Source organism: Barbus barbus, assembly GCF_936440315.1.
Source record: "Barbus barbus genome assembly, chromosome: 17".
NCBI lineage: Eukaryota > Metazoa > Chordata > Actinopteri > Cypriniformes > Cyprinidae > Barbus > Barbus barbus.
In genome coordinates, this window is record NC_136745.1 from 30,904,575 (window position 1) to 30,928,499 (window position 23,925).

The 23,925-nt window shown below is 41.9% G+C and overlaps 1 protein-coding gene across 1 annotated transcript in view; it reads left to right on the plus strand.

Moving 5' to 3' along the window:
- The window catches only part of LOC306882912 (protocadherin Fat 4-like), a gene marked incomplete at its 5' end in the record, with an annotated part of 110,793 nt that extends 90,189 nt beyond the window's left edge, over positions 1–20,604 (plus strand). Inside the window, 10 exons of the mRNA XM_079437909.1 lie at positions 1,669–1,919; positions 2,003–6,358; positions 7,636–7,740; positions 8,003–8,310; positions 11,260–11,345; positions 11,827–12,006; positions 12,297–12,421; positions 13,743–13,960; positions 14,444–14,705; positions 16,877–20,604. Of these exons, the coding sequence (XP_079294035.1) occupies positions 1,669–1,919; positions 2,003–6,358; positions 7,636–7,740; positions 8,003–8,310; positions 11,260–11,345; positions 11,827–12,006; positions 12,297–12,421; positions 13,743–13,960; positions 14,444–14,705; positions 16,877–18,768 (7,783 nt within the window). The 3' untranslated portion in view covers positions 18,769–20,604. The remainder of the gene's footprint in view (positions 1–1,668; positions 1,920–2,002; positions 6,359–7,635; positions 7,741–8,002; positions 8,311–11,259; positions 11,346–11,826; positions 12,007–12,296; positions 12,422–13,742; positions 13,961–14,443; positions 14,706–16,876) is intronic.
- Positions 20,605–23,925: the final 3,321 nt, after the last annotated feature.

The following is a 23,925-nucleotide window of genomic DNA, read 5'->3' on the forward strand; positions in this document are numbered from 1 at the left end:
GACAGACAGATCAGAGCCCAGTGGGGGGCAGCGGGTCAGTGAGGGGCTTCGGTTCTTAATTCACAGAACCAGCTTTATGCATCGACACAGCATCATAATTCTCACCGATTGTGAACTGGCGTGAGGCGGAGGATGCGTGACTGTGGATGATGTTGTTGTCTTTTCACCAGGGTTGTTTTTCACACTTTGTTCTGTAATTTGTGGAATTCCTGTCTCACTCTCTGAAGTTGCCATGTGTGCATGTTACTGTCAGAATGAGTTTGTGTCACGGGGCCCCGAAAATGAACCTCACTGAAACTCAAAGCAGCATGGGAACGGCTCAAATCGGGTGTTTTTGATCAAGGCTGGTTTACTTATGCACAGCTGAGAAAACATGCTGCGGGAATTATTAAAGAATTGGAAAGATGAATAAAGAATTAATCTTCCTGCCGCCCATATGATAAGATACTTGGTGAATAAACTTCTGAATTCTTGCTTAGGAGGATTTTTTCTTGGGACTGAAATATGTAGCTGTCCTGTAGTTTAATACCAAGGTCACGGATTTGTTTCCAGGCAAAGCGAGCACTAATAATATGTGTACCTTGAATACAATGGTAGTCACTTGGGATAAATGTGACCCTGGACCGCAAAACCAGTCATGAGGGTAAATCTTTTTGAAATTGAGATTTAAACATCATCTGAAAGCTTAATAAATAAAGCTTAATAAATGCCATTGATGTATGGTTTGTTAGGATAGGACAATATTTGGTCGAGATACAACTATTTGAAAATCTTATTTGCAATAATCAGTCCCTATAACATTCAACGTTATTGAACCACTTTTTGTGTAGTATGAGTCAAGGGGGAAAAATTCAAGTGCTTGCAGGATTCTTTAGTTAAATGTATATGTATAAAATGTATTTTATAAAAAGACCATATATATATATATATATATATATATACAGTATATTTTAGACCCTGCTTTAAAGGTTCACAGTTTAAGTTTACAATTGTGACATACAATGTAATAACATTTTGATCTGAACAAAAAATTGCATCTGCTTAATACCAATGAAAAATAAAGTGCTTGCAGGATTCCTAAAGAAATCAAAAACAACTGTAAAACAATAAAATAGATACAGATGTTGAACATTCTCAGAACGTTTCAACTTGGATTTCACAAGTTTTCCAGTTTGTATTTATGTTCCACTTGGAATCGGCAAGACCGTGACACGAGCACAGCCCCAACTGCACAAAACACCCCCAACACGGAGAGAAAGCTGCAGCGGAAGGCGGAACCGAGGCGGACGTTACCACAAAAGCACAAATGACGCCACACTTCAGCTTTGTACACTGAAACGGGAACTGGGACAATAATTTCATCCTCCATCCATTACTGGCACCAAACTATAGTAACGCTAACATTAGTGGCTAGTATTTCCTGTAACTGTTTAAGTTCAGAGATGAAGACTGCTATCTAGCGGTCGGGGTCTGAACTCAAAACGAATCTACTGCCATGAATCTTGTTTAATTTTTTTTTTTTTTTAAATATCGATATTCCGTTTTTGAGAATCGATACAGTATCGCCAAACAAAATATTGCGATACTCACACCCCTAGTGGGTAGTTGACAGATAGCATTGTTTGGTCTCCATGCATAAACTGAATCTGTTGTGTTTGTGATTTACAGTTACAGTCTCAGTGGTGGGGACGGTCAGTTCTCCATCAATCCAGCCACAGGCCTGATCATCACCAGCTCCTTGCTGGATCGAGAGGCACGGGCCACTTACCAGCTGCTGGTGTTGGCATCGGACGGTGGACAGCCCACACCGCTATCCAGCTCTGCCACAGTGTCTGTGGTTGTGGCTGACATCAATGATAACCCTCCACGGTTTCACCATCATCCATATGTTACACACATACCTGCTTCTACTTCCACAGGTGTGTCCTCTATGGCAGGGGTTCATGGTTTCAGTGCGTTTTGGTCTGTCTGATCAGTGTCTAATCACTTCTGTTTTTTGCAGGCTCACTGGTCTTTGCGGTCACAGTAACAGATGAAGACTCCGGCTCAAATGCTCAACTTCACTATTCGCTCACTGGACGCAATTCAGAAAAGTTCAGGATAGACCCCATTAGAGGTGCCATCACCGCCTATGAAAAACTCACAGGGAGTTCAGAGGTCACTTTCACGGTCCAGGTAAAAGATGGAGGCATCAACCCCAAAACAGACAGCACAACTGTTACGGTTCGCTTCGTTATTGGAGGAGACTTTCCCCATATTAGAATCAAGGAGAAAGCCTTCACCTTCCCAGAAAACCAACCCGCAAACACTGTTGTGACTAAGGTGACTGGATCTTCACCCAGGGCAGGTCCTTTGTCGTACTACATTGCAAGCGGAAACCTGGACAATGCATTCCACATAGATCAACTTTCAGGAGAGCTGTCTATCAAAAAGCCTCTGGACTATGAGAACATTGAGAAGTACGTCTTGTGGATAGAGGCCCGTGACCAAGGCTTTCCCCCTTATTCAGCCTATGAGAAAGTAGAGATCGCAGTTCTGGACGTTAACGACAACCATCCTACTTTTGAGCAAGAGTCGTTTCATGCTGAGATTTTAGAAAACCTCTCACCTCAACGTGTGCTTATAGTATCAGCATTTGACCAGGACAGCGGACCAAACGGGCAACTGGAATATGCCATCATTGAAGGTAACAAAGAAAACAGCTTTAGCATCAACAGGGCAACTGGTGAAATCCGCACAACACGACCACTGGATCGAGAGAAGGTCGCTCAGTATACTTTGAGAGTGAAGGCCACGGATAGAGGCAGCCCTCCTAAAAGCACGGCAGTGAAGGTCTTGATCAGCGTGCTGGATGTCAATGATAATGCTCCCAGATTCTCCAAAATCTTCAGTGCCACTGTGCCTGAAACTGCACCAGTGGGCTTCACTGTTACTCGAGTAACCACCACCGATGAAGACGCAGGAGCTAACGCTATAAGCCAATACTCCATCAGCGACGCAAGTCTTCCCTTCATTATCCACCCCAGCACAGGAGACATCACCATCAGTAGGCCACTGAACAGAGAGGACACGGACCACTATATTGCCAAAGTCTCAGCACACGATTCAGGATGGACTGTTAGCACAGACGTCACAATATTTGTGACAGATGTGAATGATAACTCTCCAAGATTTAGCAAGCCGTCATATTACCTGGACTATCCTGAGCTGACAGAGGTCGGATCCATTGTGACTCAAGTCTCTGCCACAGATCCTGACGAAGGTTTCAATGGTAAAATATTTTACTTTATCCGATCTCAAACAGAGTACTTCCGAATCAACTCCAGCTCTGGTGAGATCTTTGTTAAACAACAGCTCAGGTATCAAAACTCCAGTGGCCACAGTAATGTCAATGTGAACCGTCATAGTTTCATAGTCACTGCTTCAGACCGAGGCATCAAGCCGCTCATGAGCGAAACTACAGTTATCATAAATGTAGTTGACAGCAATGATAACCCACCCACGTTTGAATCTTCCATTTACTTTACCCCTGTCACTAAAAGTGTAAAGGTCGGCACCAGACTCCTCAAAGTCACAGCCCATGATCACAAGGACTTTGGCCTGAACTCTGAAATAGAGTATGCAGTATCTGGAGGCAACAGTTCCAGCAAGTTCCGCTTGGATAAACAAACTGGATCGGTCACAGTAGCGTCCTCGCTCACCGCAGACACAAATAAAGTTTACCTGCTTGAAATAACAGCAAGCGACAAAGGGAACCCTCCCCTTTCCGCTAAGACAACAGTCAAAATATCTGTTACAGAAGAGAACCATCATACTCCAGAGTTTTCACAGAATCAAGTAACAGTCACCGTGTCTGAAGGTCTGACTGTCGGCACAGCCATCCGCACACTTTCAGCACGAGATAAGGACAAGGACAAACAAATGAACGGCCTGGTTATGTACAACATCTCCTCTGGTAATGACGATGGCTTGTTTTCAATTCACAGTCAAACGGGCGTTTTATCCCTAGCAAAGCCACTGGATTACGAGACAAAACAGAAGCATGAACTCAGAGTTTCTGCAACAGATGGAGGGTGGATTGCCAAAACAAGCTATGTTACAGTTAATGTCCTAGTTACTGATGTAAATGATAACCCTCCTCTTTTCGACCCTGATGAGTACTTCCCAGTCATGCAGGAAAATGTCCCCAGTGGCACCACTGTGGTAAAAATGAATGCAACTGATAAAGACTCTGGGCCAAATGCCCTGTTGGCGTACGTCATTCAGTCATCAGACAGTGACTTGTTCATAATTGATCCCAACACAGGAATCATCACCACACAAGGTTTCCTAGACTATGAAGCTAAACAGATGTATCACCTGACCGTGAAAGCCTTTAACGTTCCGGATGAAGAACGGTGCAGCTTCGCATATGTTAACATTCAGCTGAAAGGTGCTAATGAATATGTCCCTCGTTTTGTGTCCAAGCAGTACTACTTTGAGGTTTCAGAGGCAGCACCTAAAGGCACAGTCATTGGGGAGGTGTTTGCAAGTGACAGAGACTTGGGAGAAGATGGCGTAGTGTATTACTTGATTTTTGGAAGAAGCAGAAAAAGGGGTTTTAGCATTAATAAAAAGACAGGCCAGATCTATGTCTCAGGACCACTTGACCGTGAGAAAGAAGAAAAAATTTCTCTCAAAGTCTTAGCTAAGAATGCAGGAAGCATAAGAGGGGCAGATATTGATGAGGTGCTTGTGAACATTACGATTCTGGATGCCAACGATCCTCCTGTATTTACCCAGGAGCTCTATGATGTTCAGGTGAACGAGGGACTATCCCCTGGAGGTCTTGTTACATTTGTCAGTGCTGAGGATTCAGATTCTGTCCCTAGCTGGAGCAGATTCACCTATGCCATCGCTGCCAACTATGAAAAAAGTACCTTTACCATCAACCCTCAGACAGGACAGGTGTCTGTAGCATCAGAACTGGACCGAGAAACTGTCCCTGTGTACAACCTCACCGTCCTGGCAGTCGACTCGGGTTCTCCAGCTGCCACCGGCAGTGCAATTTTAATTGTGACCCTGGAGGATATTAACGATAATGGACCAACTTTGGAGTCTACAAGTGGTGAGGTGATGGAGAACCAAAGGGCAGGAACATCCGTGATGGTGCTCAGTTCAAGTGATCGAGATCTTGCACCAAATCAAGGACCGTTCTCTTATAACCTCATCAGCACTGGAGCAGCATCCAGCTACTTCACCCTCAGTCCAACTGGAGAGCTGACCACCAGCAGAGAGATAGACAGAGAGCAAATAAGTGATTTCTACCTCTCTGTGATCATCAAAGACTCTGGTATTCCTCAAATGTCCTCGACAGGAACTGTCCACATCAAAGTCAATGATCAGAATGATAATCCCTCAGAATCTCGCTCTGTAGAGATCTACGTGCATTATTTTGGAAATATGTTCCCTGGAGGAACACTGGGGGTGGTAAAGCCACAGGATCCAGATATACAAGACATGTTCCACTGTTCTCTGACTCCACCAGCGGCTGTCCTCTTTAGCATTCCCACAGGAACCTGTGAGCTCCGCTCAAACAGTCGTTCCACAGATGGTACATTTGATTTATCGGTGCGTAGCAGCGATGGCGTCCACGACGCTGTCAACAGCCATGTGCGTGTTTTCTTTATCGGATTCAATAATGCCACAGTGGACAACAGCATCCTGATAAGCGTCTTCTCCCAAAGCGCCAGCGACTTCCTTACCAATCACTACCTCAGTTTCCTGCGCATCGCCAATTCACAGCTAGCTGGCTTGGGCACTGGAGTCCAGATCTTTGGGGTGTTTGAACTAAACAACAGCACTTTCCTGATGGCAGCTGTCAAGCGGGGTCATGGGCAATACATCAATCCGAGTGGAGTCGCCACTTTCTTCCAGAGCATCAAGGAGATTCTGCACAGACAAAGTGGAGTTAAGATCGACTCTGTGGACTATGATCCCTGCTCCCACAATCCGTGTCAAAATGGGGGGAGCTGCAAGAGGCGGCTGGGTGTTGGCCCAGACATGAAGACAGAGGAGAGTGTCTCGGTCATCCTCGTCTCAAATCGCCCCCTACAGCCATACGCTTGTAACTGCAGGCCAGGTTATGCTGGTGCTCTCTGTGAAACTGACATCGATGAGTGCCAGCCGACACCTTGCCACAATGGAGGAACTTGCCACAACTTGGTGGGCGGATTCTCTTGCTCCTGTCCAGAAGGTTTCACTGGGATGGCCTGTGAGAGGGATATCAACGAGTGCCTTTCGAACCCCTGCCAGAATGGGGCTCTATGCCAGAATTACCCTGGGGGCTTTAACTGTCTGTGCAAATCTGGATTTGCAGGTACAGTATATCATCTATTTACTTATTACAGTAACACAATCACAGATGTTAGGAAAGGCACATACATGCAGCTTGCACACAAGTTTGTTATAATTTTAGGCCAAGAAAAATATTTGCTTCTAAGTAATTGGAGGGGTGTTGTAAACCAAGCATACAGTGGCCGTTGCCAAAAGCAGTTTGCTGTTAGGGTCACAGACTGGGAGGTATCAGCTGTGGTGCAGATCAACTTGTCATGTTTACTGTAATGAAAGTAGATGATTAGATTTTCACCCTAATAAGGACACGGCCGTAAACCACCTTAAGATTTCACCTGTGCTGTGCAGTTAAACTGCTTGTATACTCTAAAGAGGTCTCCGAGTTTAAGGACCATCTGGCTTTGTTGTGTCCATTTTAAGACAGTTTAAGTAAAAAAATAAAATAAAAAAAATGTATTAGCGTTTGAGTTAGGGTTTTTAAATGCAGAGATCATTTGTAAAGCCAGCTAGCTCAAGCCATTTCAGAGTTTTTACAATCTGTAATGATGAATTAATCACATAATTACAGTGACTGTGAAATCAGTTGGTGTATGTGAGTATGGATCTATCTGTAATTTTTGCTTTCGAATAAGCATGTGTGACAGCCTTAGCTTGAATCGGCTCTATTTGGGCAGGTGGTGGTTGTAGCTTTTGGACATTGTTTTCCAAATGGAGCCGTAACAGACGTTTTGTTTCAGGCTCTGAGTCATTATGATTCTTTTTTTATTCTGATCATAACAAATGACTGCAGTGTGTTCACATCGGAGGCCCCAGATAAATGGGGCTGCTAGAGAATTACACCTATTGACTTACAGTAGTGTGCATGCACTCCAGCTGAACCCCACACTTCCTGTTTTGCTAGCGGTGATGGAGTTTTCGTTCTTCATGCCATTTGTCTTAGAGCGCTACATACAGGGAGCAGAAAAGCAAAGAACTCAATTTAAGTTTATGCGTGATCATTTGTATGTCCAATCATTCTGTTTTCGTCTTCGTCTTCAGCATATGTGTGTGTTTTATATCAGCACATTTTTTATGGGTCTCCCAGAACCAGTGCAGCTGATGCACCTTCATGACAGACTTTCACCTTCTCTTCCTTAGAAATATGTTTCCGTTTACAAGGTGTAAGACTTTGAGCTGTGTGCACAAGAGATGTGAGAGAGCGAAAGAAAACACAGGGGATTGTGGGAGCCCCATGTGAGAACAGTCATTTTCTTGTGTCATGCTCACCTCATTGTTTTCATTGGTGTCGTTTCATGAATTCAGGGAAAGCCTGTGACTCCATCATCAATTACTGTGAGTGTAACCCCTGTTTTAATGGGGGTTCCTGCCAGAACCGGGTGGAAGGCTATTACTGTCACTGTCCTTTTGGTAAGTCATCATTTCAGCCCCGGGACCAGTTCAAAGTCCTTCAACTGCTGCTATTAATTCTGGACTGTGTGTGAGACTTTAATGCAGGAACAAATGTGTTGTAGATTACAGAAAATTAACTGCAGTGTGAATTTATCCATTGACACACATTGTGGTAAATGTTCAACCATATTTTTTGCATGTTGTATCACGGATGTCATGAATTTTTCACTGCATGAAATTCTTACGCCACAGACAAACATAAATCACTCTCCCTCTGCAGGTGTGTTTGGAAAGCACTGTGAACTGAACAGCTACGGATTTGAGGAGCTCTCTTACATGGAGTTCCCCAGCCTTGACCCCAACAACAACTACATCTACATCAAGTTCGCCACATTGAAGAAAAACGCCCTACTCATGTACAATCATGACAACCAGACTGGCGACAAGGCGGAGTTCCTGGCCCTCGAGATCTTAGAAGGCAGAATGAAGTTCTCGTTTAACTTGGGGAGTGGCACTTACAAGCTCATGACGACCATCAGGGTCTCAGACGGCCAGTTCCATACAGTCATCGCCAGGAGGGCAGGAATGGTGAGTCGTTTCGATCTGTCTATTAATCTGTCTGCGAGGAACCTTCAGATCGGTTACGAATATGTTTTACTCTGTTCTCGCTGGTTTGGTTCAAATGAAAGTGTTTGTTGGTTGTGTTTTATTTATGCATTCTTTTCTGAGATGTCAGGCTAAACTCTTAACTCTTCTGGACCTGCTTCTCTGTAAATGGCTTGTAAAAACACTTCAGCACGGCATTACTGCAATACCTCAGCTTTGTGTGATTCCACTAATGTTCCCTGAAAAATAGGCTGTAAGTCTGTTGTGGGCCTCACTGAAGGCCTTAGAGTAGAGCCGTGTGTCATGAGAACCCAGCCCCTACTGTGCAATAAAGAGAACCTGATCTGTGTGTTTGGAGAAGCGGATGTGGGTCACTTCGGTGGTTCTGTAGGGCCGTTTTCTTTTTTCTTCCTTTTCTTTCTAGACGTGAGCTTGAGCAGATGTTAAAGTCATACATGGCCCCTTGTTTTCCCCCGTGGAGAGAGCTGAACTCTGACAGTCAAGGGTACTTTTGTTTAGTTAAGATGTCCTAGTTTACCCCACAGCCCCACATGCGTTGGATTTTGGCACGCTGTCTCGAGCTCATGGTTTTTTTGTTTACAGGAGAGATGGAGTTTATCGAGAGCTGGTCTACGGCCACGTTTTTGCTGTTCACTTGTTTCTGCTGTGTGTGTTGCAACTTAGATGGTTGATGGATTATAAATAGAAAAGTAGAAATCTGCTTGCACACCCACATGCAGCATGTGTTTCCAAACACCGTCCAAAAAAGCAGCTCAAAGCCAAATCTATTTAATACACAGACTCTGAAAATGCTCTTTGACCCCAACTGGGTCCAGTTTCAGATTTTCAGACCATTGCAGTCTAGTCCCGTCTTTTTGAGTTATGACAACATGAAATGATGCTCAACCAGCAACCTACATTGAGGACCTTAACTTAACTTAAGTTGTTTCAACTGATTTTAATGTAATTAAATGGTTTCCACAACTAACTTTGATATTTTTTAAATTTATATAAATGGACAAAACATTCTTCAAGTAATATTTATGAAATGTTCTTTTAACTTTATTAATATTTGATATACATTCTCATAACGCTGAGAAACGTTGTGAGATCAGCATTCTTGGAATGTTTCTAAGAAACATTTTTGTAACCTTTAAATAAAAATTCTAATCATGATAAGAAAACTGGACATATGAATAAACCACTACATTTAGGGTGAAAATGAAGTTAGTAGAATGTTGTAGGAAATGTTTTTGTAACCTTTAAATAACATTCTAATCACGATCATGAAAACGATCAATCAAGAAAACTGGGCATTTCAACATTTTAGAAACATCTAAATCGGAATCAGAATCAGAATTAGCTTTATTGCCAGGTATGTTTGCACATACGAGGAATTTGTTTTAGTGACAGTAGCTCCACAGTGCGACAGAATGACAGCGACAGGATAGGACACAGATAATAAAAAAATTGAAATACAAATAATGTACAAATATACAAAAATGGACAATGTGCCAAATAGCACAAACACAATATACAAAATAGACAATTCGGTATGTACAGGTATGTTAGGTGCAAATTTGAAATGTAATAAGTGTGTGTAAAATAAAAATAAAAAGTATGATAATGTTGTGTGTTTCATGTTTATTGTTAAGAGTTCAAATGTTCATGAGATGGATTGCCTGAGGGAAGAAACTGTTCCTGTGTCTGGTCGTTCTGGTGCTCAGAGCTCTGTAGCGTCGACCAGATGGTAACAGTTCAAAGAGGGAGTGTGCTGGATGTGAGGGGTCCAGAGTGATTTTACCAGCCCTGTTGCTCACTCTGGATAAGTACAGTTCTTGGAGAGTGGGGAGGGTTGTACCAATGATTCGCTCAGCAGTCCGGACTACCCTCCGTAGTCTTTTGAGGTCAGATTTGGTAGCTGAGCTGAACCAGACAGTTATTGAAGTGCAGAGGATGGATTCGATGATGGTGGAGTAGAACAGTTTCAGCAGCTCCTGTGGCAGGTTGAACTTCCTCAGCTGGTGAAGGAAATACAACCTCTGCTGGGCCTTTTTCACAATAGAGTCAATGTGAATATCCCACTTCAGGACCTGTTCCCACAATGTTTTTATAACCTAAATGTGTTACCTGTGTAGAAATCCACTGCTCAATTTTCAAAGTTAACAATACAATTTAATTAAGTTCTTCTGCATGAAATTGGTTGAGAGACTCATTTCTGAAAGCAAATGTTTCCTCTGCTAGAAATGCTTTGCAGCGGTGTGCGACTCCTGGAAAAGTGAGTGCGCTGTGGTCTGGTTTAGTCTTTTTGAAGTGCAGGGAGGCATTAATGCGATGGCCAGACGCTCGAGCTGCACAGGAAGTCGTCTGTATCAGAACTTATTACAGTTCCAGCAGACAAACACGTCTTGTTCCCATTGTTAGTGTAGGATTTTCTTTTTATAGGCTGAAATTCCTCTATAACGGAAGTGAAGTGTCTGTATTATCTGAACGTTGAGGTCGTGCTGTTGTCTGATGTCAGTCCTGCTTTTCAGTGCCTCTGTACTCTTTGCACCTCCTCCTCTGAGATGTTTTTCTCCCAACTGTCTGCACGGGACTCATAAAGCACCGAGAGGACAGGACAGATCACTGTAGAATGTCTTGCGTTAATTTATTCACCAGCATCTGGGTGTCGTTTTTTTCCATGTGGTATTCTGTAGGCTCAACAAAATACTCAAACTTGACAAATATGTTCAGCTCATTTTATTTATGTAATTTAAGCATAAATACATTCCAAGATGTTTTCATTTTGATTTAAAATGCATATGAGATTGTTATTTCGAGATGCAAGAGTAGAGTGCAGTAAAATAAAGTTTGATTTCGAGACTGTCAGTCTCAACCAGTTGCACACAAACATCATACTGACCTGATTGTTTGTCTGTTGTGTTAAAGGCGGCGTCTCTCACTGTTGACCTGTGTGGGGAGGAACAGGAACCGGGATACTGTGCTGTCAGCAATGTGGCTGTTCATACTGACTGGTGAGAAACACACATTTATGCTCATTATAGCATCTCTTTATTACTGTATGTCCACTATAGAGCACTTTTTTGAAATCACGTCTACATTGCAAAATTGATTTTCTTACTTCGTATTTTTGTCTTTTTTTCTAGTATAAATATCTAAACATTCTTGAATCATGATGCATTTACTTCAGGAAAAAAAATTACTTTAGATATTAAGTCTTGTTTTGTGGAAAATTGACCAACATTTACCAAAGGTTTTTGCTTAAAATATGTACAAATATCTGCTAATAGGGTCAGAAAAATGATCTTAATTCAAAGGGAAAACTGTGATTTTTCTGACCCCATTGACAGGTATTTGTTCTTGTAAATATCACTTAACCTCAGAGCTTATGGTCAGTCTGTCTTGAAAGATTTATTGTTACCGATGAAAGTCAATTTCTCTTCTGGAGGCCGAGCGTTGTGCTGTTAGGTCTGATAGTGTTGTCTCATCTCTCAGGATTCTGGATGTCCAGCCGAACCGTCTGTCTGTTGGGGGTGTTCGTTCAATCGAAGCCCTCCTGCATCGTCGAGGTCAGGTGGCCACACATGACTTTGTTGGGTGCATCATGGAGTTTGCTGTCAATGGACGTCCTCTGGAACCGTCTCAAGCTTTAGCTTCACACGGCATCCTGGACAGGTCTGTCACCAAACACACAAACACAAAACCCATGTCACTGAACGACAGCTCATTCGGCTCTCTGGACGTCTGTGAATGCAAAATGAAAGCTGGCTCCAGCTGGCCAAGTCTTATTTTTGATGGCTGTGTGAATTTTCTGGAGCAGGTTGAATAGTGTTGATTTTATTTCAGGTGACTGATGCTTTGAAATGAATGCAGCTTTTTTGCATATATGCTAATGCTGGAGTCATGATCTCTTGTGTTGCTGATGTGTTCCCCGCTGAAGGTTTTTGTGCATCTGTCGTCCACAGATGCCCCAGGTTAGAGGGCGCGTGTGTTGCCGAGCCCTGCAGACATGGTGGGACGTGTCTGGACATGTGGTCGTGGCAGCAGTGCCAGTGTACAGAGGGTTTCACTGGACCCACCTGTGAGAAATGTGAGTTTTTGCTATCTGGAATAATTAAATTTAATATTTTATTAACTATTGTTTATTCATGCATTGGTCAATTTTGACATTTTGGGTTATGTCTTCAGTCTATTGGAAAGGAAATACACAAAATACACATTTAAGTGTTAATTTTATTGCACTTTATGTATTTGCATCTGTAATTTCAATTACAAGACATATTTTTAAAGAGTTTTTCTCTGCTTCAGTTACTCTTACAAAAAACAAATATTACAGTTTTATTCCTATCTATATTCTGAAGGTTTTTACTGAGGGTTTTTCTCATCATTTAGACTGATTTAAACAACATTTTATTCCTAAAAACATGGTGAATGTGTTTATTTAAAGGTTGTGAGTTTTTACCTCAACTTCAGCAGCACTTGCATAAACCGAAACTTACAGTTTTATTCTTATCTTTCTTATCTTGTTCATATACCATTCACACTGATTTATACAACATTTTATGCTTGAAAACATAGTAAAAATCTCTATATTTAAAGCCTGTGTGTTTTTATCTCCACTTCTGCAGTTCATACATATACTAAATCTTAGAGTTTTATTCCTTTCTATATTCTTAAGTTTTTTACTGAGGAGTTTGTTTATATTTCATTCGCACTGATTTATACATTTTATTTCTCAAAACATTGAAAGTGTATTTTTTCTGTCTGTTGACAGTATTTTCTGATGTATGGTGTCATAAAAAGATAAATCCAAAATCCCCGCTGAAAAAATCTTTAACTAATATTTCAACAGAATTAAACAAATTCTGGCTATATCCATATTTCTGTTCTGGAAATGTACACAAATGAGTGCATATTTAATTTGGACAATGCCTCGATTTGCATATTTAAATATAACTAATAAATAATTAATAAACTGGGAAAACAACTGTTGTGTCAGTAATACTTTGAAAAGCATGACTCCACCAAAACATAAATAGTGTGAATATGCAATTAATAATGCCTTTCTATGTGTGCTGGGTTAGGATAACATATCATTGCTCTTTTGCTGATTTTGATTGCTTCCATTGTCCTCATTTGTAAGTCGTTTTGGATAAAAGCATCTGCTTAATGGCAAAATTTAAATGTAAATGTAAATAATGTGCGTTTTCCAATTGGCAGAGAAACAAAATAGGCATGACATGAGAATCAACCAGTCAAAAGCATGTTGTTTGGTTTCTATATGTGCTGCTGAAATCACATTGGTCTACAGAACAGTGTGTTAAACACCAAATAGTTTATGTAAGAGTTATGAACAATATGCAAAGAGATCCTTGATAGTCTAAACTAGAGTCCTTGTGTGTTTCTCTCAGACATCACTGCGGATACGGCTCTATCTCTGGTCGGTCCGGGTCGTTTGGACTACGGTTTGAGTCAGACTCGCAAGAGAGATGTGTTGTTGGCACGAGCGCTGCAGGACCCCGGCCGACCCATCGTGGAATACAGCAGCCTGGAGCTGAAGTTCCGCACACGCAGCGGCTCTGGAACGCTGCTGCATGCACAGGAGAGCTCCAACTACACCACGGTCAGGGTAAGTGTGCTCTGGGCTCACAGCCAACCGGCTGAACTCGCTCCCCCTCGCCTCTCCGTCCACTGCAGCTGCTGACGACTAGTGAGGCCTCAGAGAGCTACTACTCAAAACCGTGCAAACACAAAGACACAACCACATTCACAGTATCTCACAGCACAGTGTCGCACATTTGTTCTTTGTTCAAGACAGATTTTCCATTTCCAGATTTTGTAGGTCTGTAAATCATTTTCCCTCTCCACTGCAGTTCTTTTCTGTTGCCCCTTCTTTTTTCAAACAAGATTATTTTTCCATTTCGGTTATGAATCAGTCAGATTAGCACATGCATTACATAGCTCTGTTACAAAATCTAGTGAGCTGCCTACTTAGACAGCATGTCCCAAATTTGGCAATGTAGTATTACTTAGTCATTTGAATTTAATTGAAATGTTAGATTAAATGCTGCTATTAAATTCCATTCATTGATCTTCTCTCTCTCTGTCTCAGCTGAAGAACGGTCTGCTGCAGTACGTGTCTGATGCTGGTGTCGCTGGTAAGGTGGAGAGGATTGTGGGAGATGTTGTTCTGTCTGACGGTCAATGGCACACACTCCTGCTTCAGAGAAACGGATCATCCACAATTCTGCGGATCGATGAGTCCAGCTCAAAAGTCATTCTGCACAATACACAGGACTTCGGAGGGATCGATGTGCACACACTGTCTCTTGGGGGCGTCCCAGCCCGACCAACACAACAGAAAACCAGCCCAGGTCAGTTCCCATCAGTCCACATTCTGTATAACTGCTTATAATGATGGCTATACGTATCATTATAAAGCAAGAGTACATTGCAAACATGCCAGTGACATTTCAATAAAATATGTAAATATTTTAATCACCAGACACTGGCATTGCATGTTATTTATGAGCTAAACAATTTTAGCAATGAGAAACGTCTGACTCGCAGGCAGTGGATGCGTCATAGTTGGCACACTCAGTCATATTTTCTGCACGAATCAAAACATGGGAGTGTTTTTCTTCTACTAGTGAAAGTGACAGGAGAAAGTTCAGAGAAAGTGTGCGTGTTTGTGTGTTAACTAGGTTAGACCGTGGGCTGCCAACAGGAAAGAATGTCTGAACTTTCCTCTGCAGGACCTACACAGTGCAGAAATCCACAGAGCTGAACTACTGTCCATTAAAAACAGTCACTTGTAGACTTCAGACTAGAGCACTCACAGAGAGAAAAGACACACCGTTTAGCCTGCGATAAGACTGCAATCTTTATTAGAGCTCCAGACAAGGCTGAGCAAGATGTGTTCAGTGAAGTCACATAGGAAAGGAATTTTCTTTTAAATATATTTTTGTTTTTCTTAAGTATCCTTCTCAGATGTTTTTCCTGAGAAATTAACAAGTAATCTCACTTGTGTCTGTAGTTTCAGAATAGATCCCAATGTGCTCAGATTTACCAAGACTCAAAAGTCACTCAGTATGAACATCATCTGAGCTGCTATCCACATTACTATTGTCAATTATTGACTAACATTTGTCCGTCTCAGATGTTTCTCCTGAAAAATAAAACAAAGTTGACATTTAAATGAAACCTTAATGAGGAACCTCTGAGCAAAAAGATCACCAGCTGATGTTCATATATGGTCAAATTGAGCTGTTGGGTTGTAACCCACTCTTTACTGGCAAAAATCTAAATATCAAATGAAATTATCCAAACTATTTTAAGGTAAACATGTTTTGTGCACGTAAGGTCATGTCATTTCTGGTTTCAAGGGCTGGAAGAGAGAGGATGAGAAATTGAATTGGGCCGTTCTGCTTTTTCCCTCTAATAAACAGAACCAAATGTTCTGTGTTTGAATGGGGCATAAATTCAATAAACATCGATTTACATTGTTGACGGTTCGTTGTTAAGCAACATTATAGTGCAGGTCTGAATCAGTGACATCAAGATTTTTCCCAGATGGCGTGGTCTTAAAAGGTTGCATTTTTGGCTTGCAGGATACTTGTGTTGAAGAGAAGAGTCTGTTTCTCTTCCCCCTGATGTAAAAGCGACGATTTGTTGATGTGTATCCCAGGGGGAGAATTTTGTTCTACATTGGCTGATGCTACAGCAATCAGAAACCCAAACAAAATGTCTCCCTGTGTAGCGTTAAACTAAGCAATGTCCATTTCTTCAAGTCAGTCTCATTTCTTTGTCATGTTGGGGAAGCTCTTGTCTCTCACATAGCCAACCGATTGACTTGCAACATACATTTTGTTTGATTTTTGTCCAAAAATCTGTCCACTTAGGTCTGTTTGATTGGCATAAAAACAAACCGTAACACTGTGTCCTAACTACACGTGACACGACAAGCATTTTGAGTGTCCACACTAGACGCAATGCGACAGAATCAATCAAAAATCACAGCCAATCGGAAGCATCTGGGGGTGGGCTCTCTCTGAAAGCGCTCTGCACTCACAACGAATTGGATAAGTTTATAATCTAATTCATAAATATTAAACCTTTTTAACATGATTAAATGTATGAAATACATTTGTTGGTTCACAGTAAGTTCATAGTTTTAACGTACATCTTTGCTTTCAGGATGGCTATAAATGCCACATAGGGACATTCAAACTCACATTAGACACGTTTAACTTTGAATAAAGATTATCACTATATCATATAGTTTGTATGATGTTGTACCAGCCGCGACGTCACGGAAATAGGAACCGTTTCTAAAATAGAAATTTTGCATGTCGCCATAGCGACTAGTTAGGACAAAACTAACTAGCATGAAAAAGATACCTTTTATCGCGTGTCGCGGCGTCGCATCGCTTGTAGTTAGGACATAGTGTTACTGACCACTTTTTATCTGCCGTTTAGGAATGGGTGCATTTAAAAAACATTTCTGGGATAATTTTAGTTAATGCTCCTTTCTCTGTGCTTCTAGGTTTTGATGGGTGTTATGCCTATGTGAAATATAACGGAGAGATGCTCCCCTTCAGCGGTGAACACAGGACCGTCTCCATCTCCAAGACTGATCCCTCTGTGAAGATTGGCTGTCGTGGCCCTAATCTATGTGAGAGTAGCCCATGCTGGGACGGGCTAATGTGCGTAAACCAGTGGTACACCTACCAATGTGTCCCACCGGGCGACTGCGCCTCGAACCCCTGCCAGCACGGCGGCAGCTGCGTGCCAGGCGGTCGTGTAGGCTTCACCTGCGCTTGCGAGGAATTCTACACGGGCAGAGTCTGCGAGAGCCTGGTGGCCTGTCTGGGGGTCCGGTGTCCACAAGGTACGGAGTGTAAGCTGGGAGCCAATGGAGGGTTCACTTGTACTCCAAGCGCCACCACCGAGGAGATGGTTCTGCCCATCTGGGCGGTTCCTGCAATCGTGGGCAGCTGTGCAACTGTCTTGGCGTTGGTGGTTTTGAGTCTCATCCTGTGCAACCACTGCAAGGGCCGCAAGAAAACCAAAGTGCCAAAGGATGAGAAGAAAACAAAGGAGAAGAAGAAGAAAAAGAAAAAGAAAGGCAGCGAGAATGTGGCATTCGATGATCCGGACAACATTCCGCCTTATGGAGAAGATATGACAGTCCGGAAGCAGCCAGAGGGAAACCCCAAACCTGACATCATAGAGCGAGAGAACCCTTACCTGATCTACGATGAAACCGACATTCCGCACAACAACGAAACCATTCCCAGCGCCCCCTGTGCTCCGTGTGCAGGACCAGAGGCTGATATGGAACACTACGACATTGATAACGCCAGCAGCATTGCTCCGTCAGATGCCGATATCATCCAGCACTACAAACACTTCCGTAGCCACACTCCCAAATTTTCCATTCAGCGCCACAGTCCGCTGGGATTTGCCCGGCAGTCCCCTCTTCCTCTAGGTGCCACTAGCTACACCTACCAACCAGCCTACACCCAGGGGCTCCGCTCCACCCCTCTCAGCCATTCAGCTTGCCCTACTCCCAATCCCTTGTCACGCCACAGCCCGGCACCCTTCACAAAGCCATCCTCCTTCTACCGCAATACTCCCACCCATGAAGTCAACTTGGCACGGCGCGAGGGCAGCCCTCTCGATCTCCACGGCGAAGTGTGCCAGCCTGGTATGTTTAACTATGCCACCCGGTTGGGTAGGCGCAGCAAGAGCCCTCAAACCATGGCGGGCCACGGCTCTCGGCCTGGGAGTCGTCTCAAACAACCAATCGAGCAGATTCCATTAGAGAGCGGCCCACCTGTGGGGTTGTCCATAGAGGAGGTGGAACGCCTCAACACACCTCGACCCAGGAACCCCAGCATCTGCAGCGCCGATCACGGGCGCTCGTCGTCTGAGGAAGACTGCCGTCGACCGCTCTCACGTGTCCGGAACCCTGCGGATGGCATCCCGGCTCCGGAATCCTCCTCCGAGAGCGACTCCCATGACTCCTTCACCTGTTCGGAGATGGAGTACGACCGCGAGAAACCAGTTTCTTACAGTTCTCGCATGCCCAAGCTCTCGCAGGTCAACGAATCGGACGCCGATGACGAGGATCACGGAGGGAGGATGCGACAAAGGCGATACTCCAGCCGACGTGCGGAGGGTGGGCTGGCCAGCGGCCACAACACTCTATCAGAGTATCAGCACCACACTTTACCCCATAAACTGGGCCACGGGTCCAATAATTTCAACTGGGACAACCTACTGAACTGGGGTCCGGGTTTCACCCACTACGTGGATGTTTTTAAAGACTTAGCACTGCTGCCCGAGAACTCTGCTGCTAAAGACATCGAAATGAAGAGCGGCGACGGCTCCATCACAATTCTGAATGAGGGCGAAGCCGAGCAGTATGTATGAAAAGCACTGAGTCTTGGGCTTCATTTATAAAGCGTGCATATACACAGATTTGATCTTAGAGTGTGCGTACGCTTAAATCAATGCCAACGCTTATATTTGTAAAAACTGCCTTAGCGTCACGTAAGGATCTGAGCAGACGTACGCACTTTTTCTTGTCGGAGTAGTGCAGGTTTTTGAAAATGTGAGCTGTTCTAAATTTAAGGATTTGGACAATGACTGATGAGCGTTTATATGTTAATGTTATTAAGTAGGAGTCGTTTACAAGGCAGAGAGCTAAAACCATTCAGACCGAACGTTACGTGCAAGTTCAAGATCATTCGCGATTTATAGATTTCACATCTGACAGAAGCGTACGAGCGTTTTCTGTGCGTACACTCATTCTATGAATCATACATACGCATATTTGAGAGATGAACATAAGATCAAATTTAGGATGGTTTGTGCGCAACATTTTATAAATGAGGCCCCTCATCTCTTCGCCTTCTGAGACTGGAGACAGGAGCCGTGGCGAAACACATGAAATACTGATAAATTAAGACGAACTTAAATGCAGAAAGGCAGAGCACTGATTCAAAAGACGAGCACCAAACACCCTTGACAGAGTGCACACTAGGGGTTGCACAGACTAGTTGTTTGGTTTTGCCATTAGTTGATGTGTTGTGCTGACTAGTTGTGGATTACGCAAAGGTACATCCCTGTGTTTATGCATAACATTATCTTCGTACAGTATTGGCCAATTGTAATAGTAATTTATAAACCCAGTGCACATTGTAAGATTCAAGATTTTAAGTGAACCCCACTGATGCTGTGTAATGACCGGTTTTGTTCAAGTGCTGCATTGAGCATAAGCAGCAAAGACTGCTGATGCCAGATGCCGCATTATAAGTCACTTATGTTAAAATAAACAGCAATCCACTGACTAGTAAACGAATAGTCGTGCAACCCCTTCCTACAAACACACCAACCACACAATGTCTGGAAGAGGAAGCTGGGAGAGGTGCGGCACACATATGAAGTGAATCAGTTCTGGTCCATCTGTCTGTTCTGACTGAGATCAGAGTGCTAAAATAAAGTTGGTCATAATGAAGGGTCGTGGTGACCCTCCGGTGCTGCAGCCCTGGAGTCTGGGCTCCGTCCATTTGGCTGATTTTTCCTGTGTGTTGATGCCTCGACCTCTAGGAAGCACATCCATGAGTTCGGTGTGAAGAGCAGGGCCATATTTGGCCCCAGTTCTGCACACTTCAGCCAAAATAGAAAGAAAAGCTCTGGAAACGTCCGCCAAGAACGGGTGTTTCTCATCCTGAATAACTGGCTGCCGTCTAAAACAACAAAACCTCCAGATATGAGATTAATCAGGCCTCTGCCTTCTGGATATTTGAGGATTTACATTTAGGAGCACGAACACTATGACTTTGAACGGTGGTTTGTATTGGTGTATTGCAGGTTTCGTACAAACACGCTTGACCCGTCTAACGCAATGCCCACCTGCTATGAGACTATGAACTTGTGTACATTTTGTATTATTGTGGAAGCTCTTGGAAGCCGATGTTCTCTGTTGTTACATGTTCTTTGTTGTTGTTGTTTTGTTTAATGTTTTTAAAATGTACTGTTTCTACTTTTTTACTGTTTATTAACTTAAAGGTTCATCAGCGGTTTTATGGATATTTTTCATATGCTGGAAATGAGGTTCTTACTTTCAGCAGAAGTAAGATTGAACTTCTTATTTTTTACATTTGTTACTTATGTAACATCAGTATTTTCCACTATTTTGATAAAACTATAACATAATGTCTGATTTATACATGTAAAAGCCAATAACAGAATAAAAAAAAATATTTATTTAAAATAAAATTAATTTCATTTTCGATGTGATGAGACTAAACTGACTGAAAGCTGGATATCAAAATTATTATTATTTTTTTTTTCACTGCAATTAACCATAAATGACTGTTTTTGTGGACAGAAAGTAATTGATATGAATTGAATGAAGCATTTAATAGTTCTGAGAGGATGAAAATGAGCCCTGACGCAGGACAGAAAAACTCAGTGTGACTTTAAAAATAATTGCTGTAGTAATAATATTTCATTAAAAGGTGACGCGCAACAGCAGCACATTTCACTGTAAACTGTTTTATGAATCCGCTGTTCAAAAAGAACTGATGCTTTAAATTAAGATTCAAAAGGGGAGGTTCAAAAGTCTGGGTGACAATTTCTTCCAAAATGGAGAAATTCTGGCAAATGTAGCTTTAACACTCTTATAAGTTAGGATGTGTGTAATGAAAAGAGACACATTTAAAGCTAATTATAGTGATTTAAAACTAGAATTGAAGAATCGGCCAGAATGAGCAAAAGATCTGCGTTACTGAAAGCTCCATGAGCGGCGGAGCTCCTGAGGGATTTTGCTCTCTCTGTTGTTTACAATAGCAACACACAGCTGATTTTACACAAACTTACAGGAAATGACTGTGAATAAACCATCACACATTCCATAAACCAGCGTGTCACTGATGCTGCGGAGGCGGTTTTGGGCTACTTTAAAACTGTTGCTGCGACTGGATTTTGTTTTTACAATCTGCAATTTTTAAAGCTTCTGGAACACAATCTGAAGAATGCATCATTTAAAGCCACTTAATGAATGAATCAAACCGGATCACAGACAATCTCATAAAATCCCTTTTCTGTAACAAGGTGTCATGAAAGTGTTTTGCTCATTAACTGTGAGAACCCTGTTAAAACTTCCTGTCAGAAGCAGACAGATGAAGTTTAATATGCCAAAAGGTAAATTCAGTTGATGTTTTTATAAGAGAACATCTTTCAGGACGGTTTCAGAAGTTATCTGACACTGTTTGTGCACACCCTCGATTCTCTCTGGAACGTTGTGAAGTCTGTATCCGTCTGATTCCCACAATCTCCCCGACAATCGCATCCAGCTCCTGTCCATATGTGTGAGGACACTTCTGAGGACGTTCGAGTGCCATCTGTCAGACATGTGGCATGTAATCAGAGCGATTCAAGGCTTCTTTGAATCTCCACTGGCCAAAGAGACTGACACAGAGTTGAGTCTTTAAAAACTTTATCAGACCACATCGGCGTCCTGCCATTATGTACCAAAGACAATCATTACAGAGTTTGATCACACACATTAAGTTTCACTCTGGTTTATTTTCTAAATGTCTTTCGAGTTCATCAGTGAAGGTGAATCTGTGGTTTATTAACCAGCACAGACTAAATATTGTCCAGACATGAGATCATGTGTGTTGATTCAGGCTGTTCTCCAGCCTGTACATCAGTTTGAACTCCATTAGAGACACTGAAATAATGAACACTGACGCTACAGCAAAGCACGACTCGACCAGCACAAAGTCATAAACTTAGACCACCGAAACACCCCTCTCATCAGCTGATTTTGTCCTTGAATGACATGATCAGAAGTATGTTGTTTTCTTTAAATGTGACCCTGCAGCACAAAAGCAATCATGAGTAGCATAGGTATATCTGTAGCAATAGCCAGCAATACATTGTATGGATCAAAATTATACATTTCTCTTTTATGCCAAAAATCATTAGGATATTAAGATCATGTTCCATGAAGATATTTTGCAAACTTCCTGGCGTAAATATATCAAAACTTCATTTTTGATTAGTAATATGCATTGCTAAGAACTTCATTTGAACAACTTTAAAGGAGATTTTCTCAATATTTAGATTTTTTTGCTCCCTCAGATTCCAGATTTTCAAATAGTTGTATCTCAGACAAATATTGTCTATTAGTTCAATGGTCATCAGCATTGTAAATCCTCCGAAGTTTATATTTTCTTTTTTTTTTAATTATGTGCATTTATAACACTATATATTACCTTGGCATCAAATTACAACAAACTAGTTAACGCTAAAATGAGGGTGTTAGAAATACAGCATCTATGAGAGTGATGGTAAATTTGACATCATTCTCTTCCGACTGCTGTTATTTGTCTCTTATTTTTTTCTCTTTTTTTGTTGAAAGTTCTTTTTTTTTTTTTTCCTATCTGAGCAAATGGGAATGCAAAAATATATATATATTTATGGTAGTCTCACTGCTATAGAAGTTTACCCATCTATGACGACTTCCGCTGCTGAGAAACCCAGAAATGTGGAAAAGGTCCATAAGTGTGTTTTGAAGATGTTCGGTCTCTTTTTACACATGCATTTGATTGGATCTGGATCCTGTGTGTGAGACATTCATTAACGGACCTGTAACCCATGAGGAATCACCTCTAAATACTCAAGACAAGCACACACAGATGCACTTGCAGGAGTTTTGCTTTATAGACTTCTAAATGACCTTCATTAAAGAGAATTAAGTCTGTGGTTTCTCAATATGAGCAAAACATTCATCATCAGATAGACAGATGTAGAGAGAGATTATGTAAACAAAGAAAGAACACAAAACTGTGCTAGATGTTAAGTTTTGTGGAGGAGGGTAGGAGACTTTGAGCTGTGTTTCTGATCAATGCGTAATAAAAAAGAATAGGAAAGGAAACTAAAATATGTATTTTAAACAAGGGTGTAGGTTTGATTTTGGCATTGGAACAACAGCAGACAACAGACATTTAATTGTTTGATCTAAATTACTGCGAGGACAATTCAGTAGTGTCTGATATCGGCAGAATCATCTCATAGTGTCTCTACTAAACTCAACACCCTTGAAAATCATAACAAACTATAGTTCTCTCCTTAAATATGAAATCAAATGATTCACACTCCGAAGTCCCAATCTGAATCAAATTATTCACAAATCAAATATTAAAAAAATAAAGGGTCCAATAGGGGATATTCACAATAAATTCCATGGAAGAACCATTTTTGATTTCTCAAAGAACAAATTATTCACAAATCTGTGCCAAAGTTCTGAATCAAATGATTCACGATCCGTACTCCGAAGACCCGATCTGAATCAAATGATTCATAATACGTGATCAATACGAAATAATTTTGCGACGCAATGGTTTAACTGATTCAAAATTTAGAAAAGCTCTGTTTCACCCACCACTGCCTGCTTTTTAAAATAATTACAAATTTATTAAAATGAATGGCTCTTTTGATCTGGTTTTTACAAGTGAATCTGAATGATCGAAGTCACAAGTTTGGACCAATCAAACAATTGATCAGTTCCAGCGT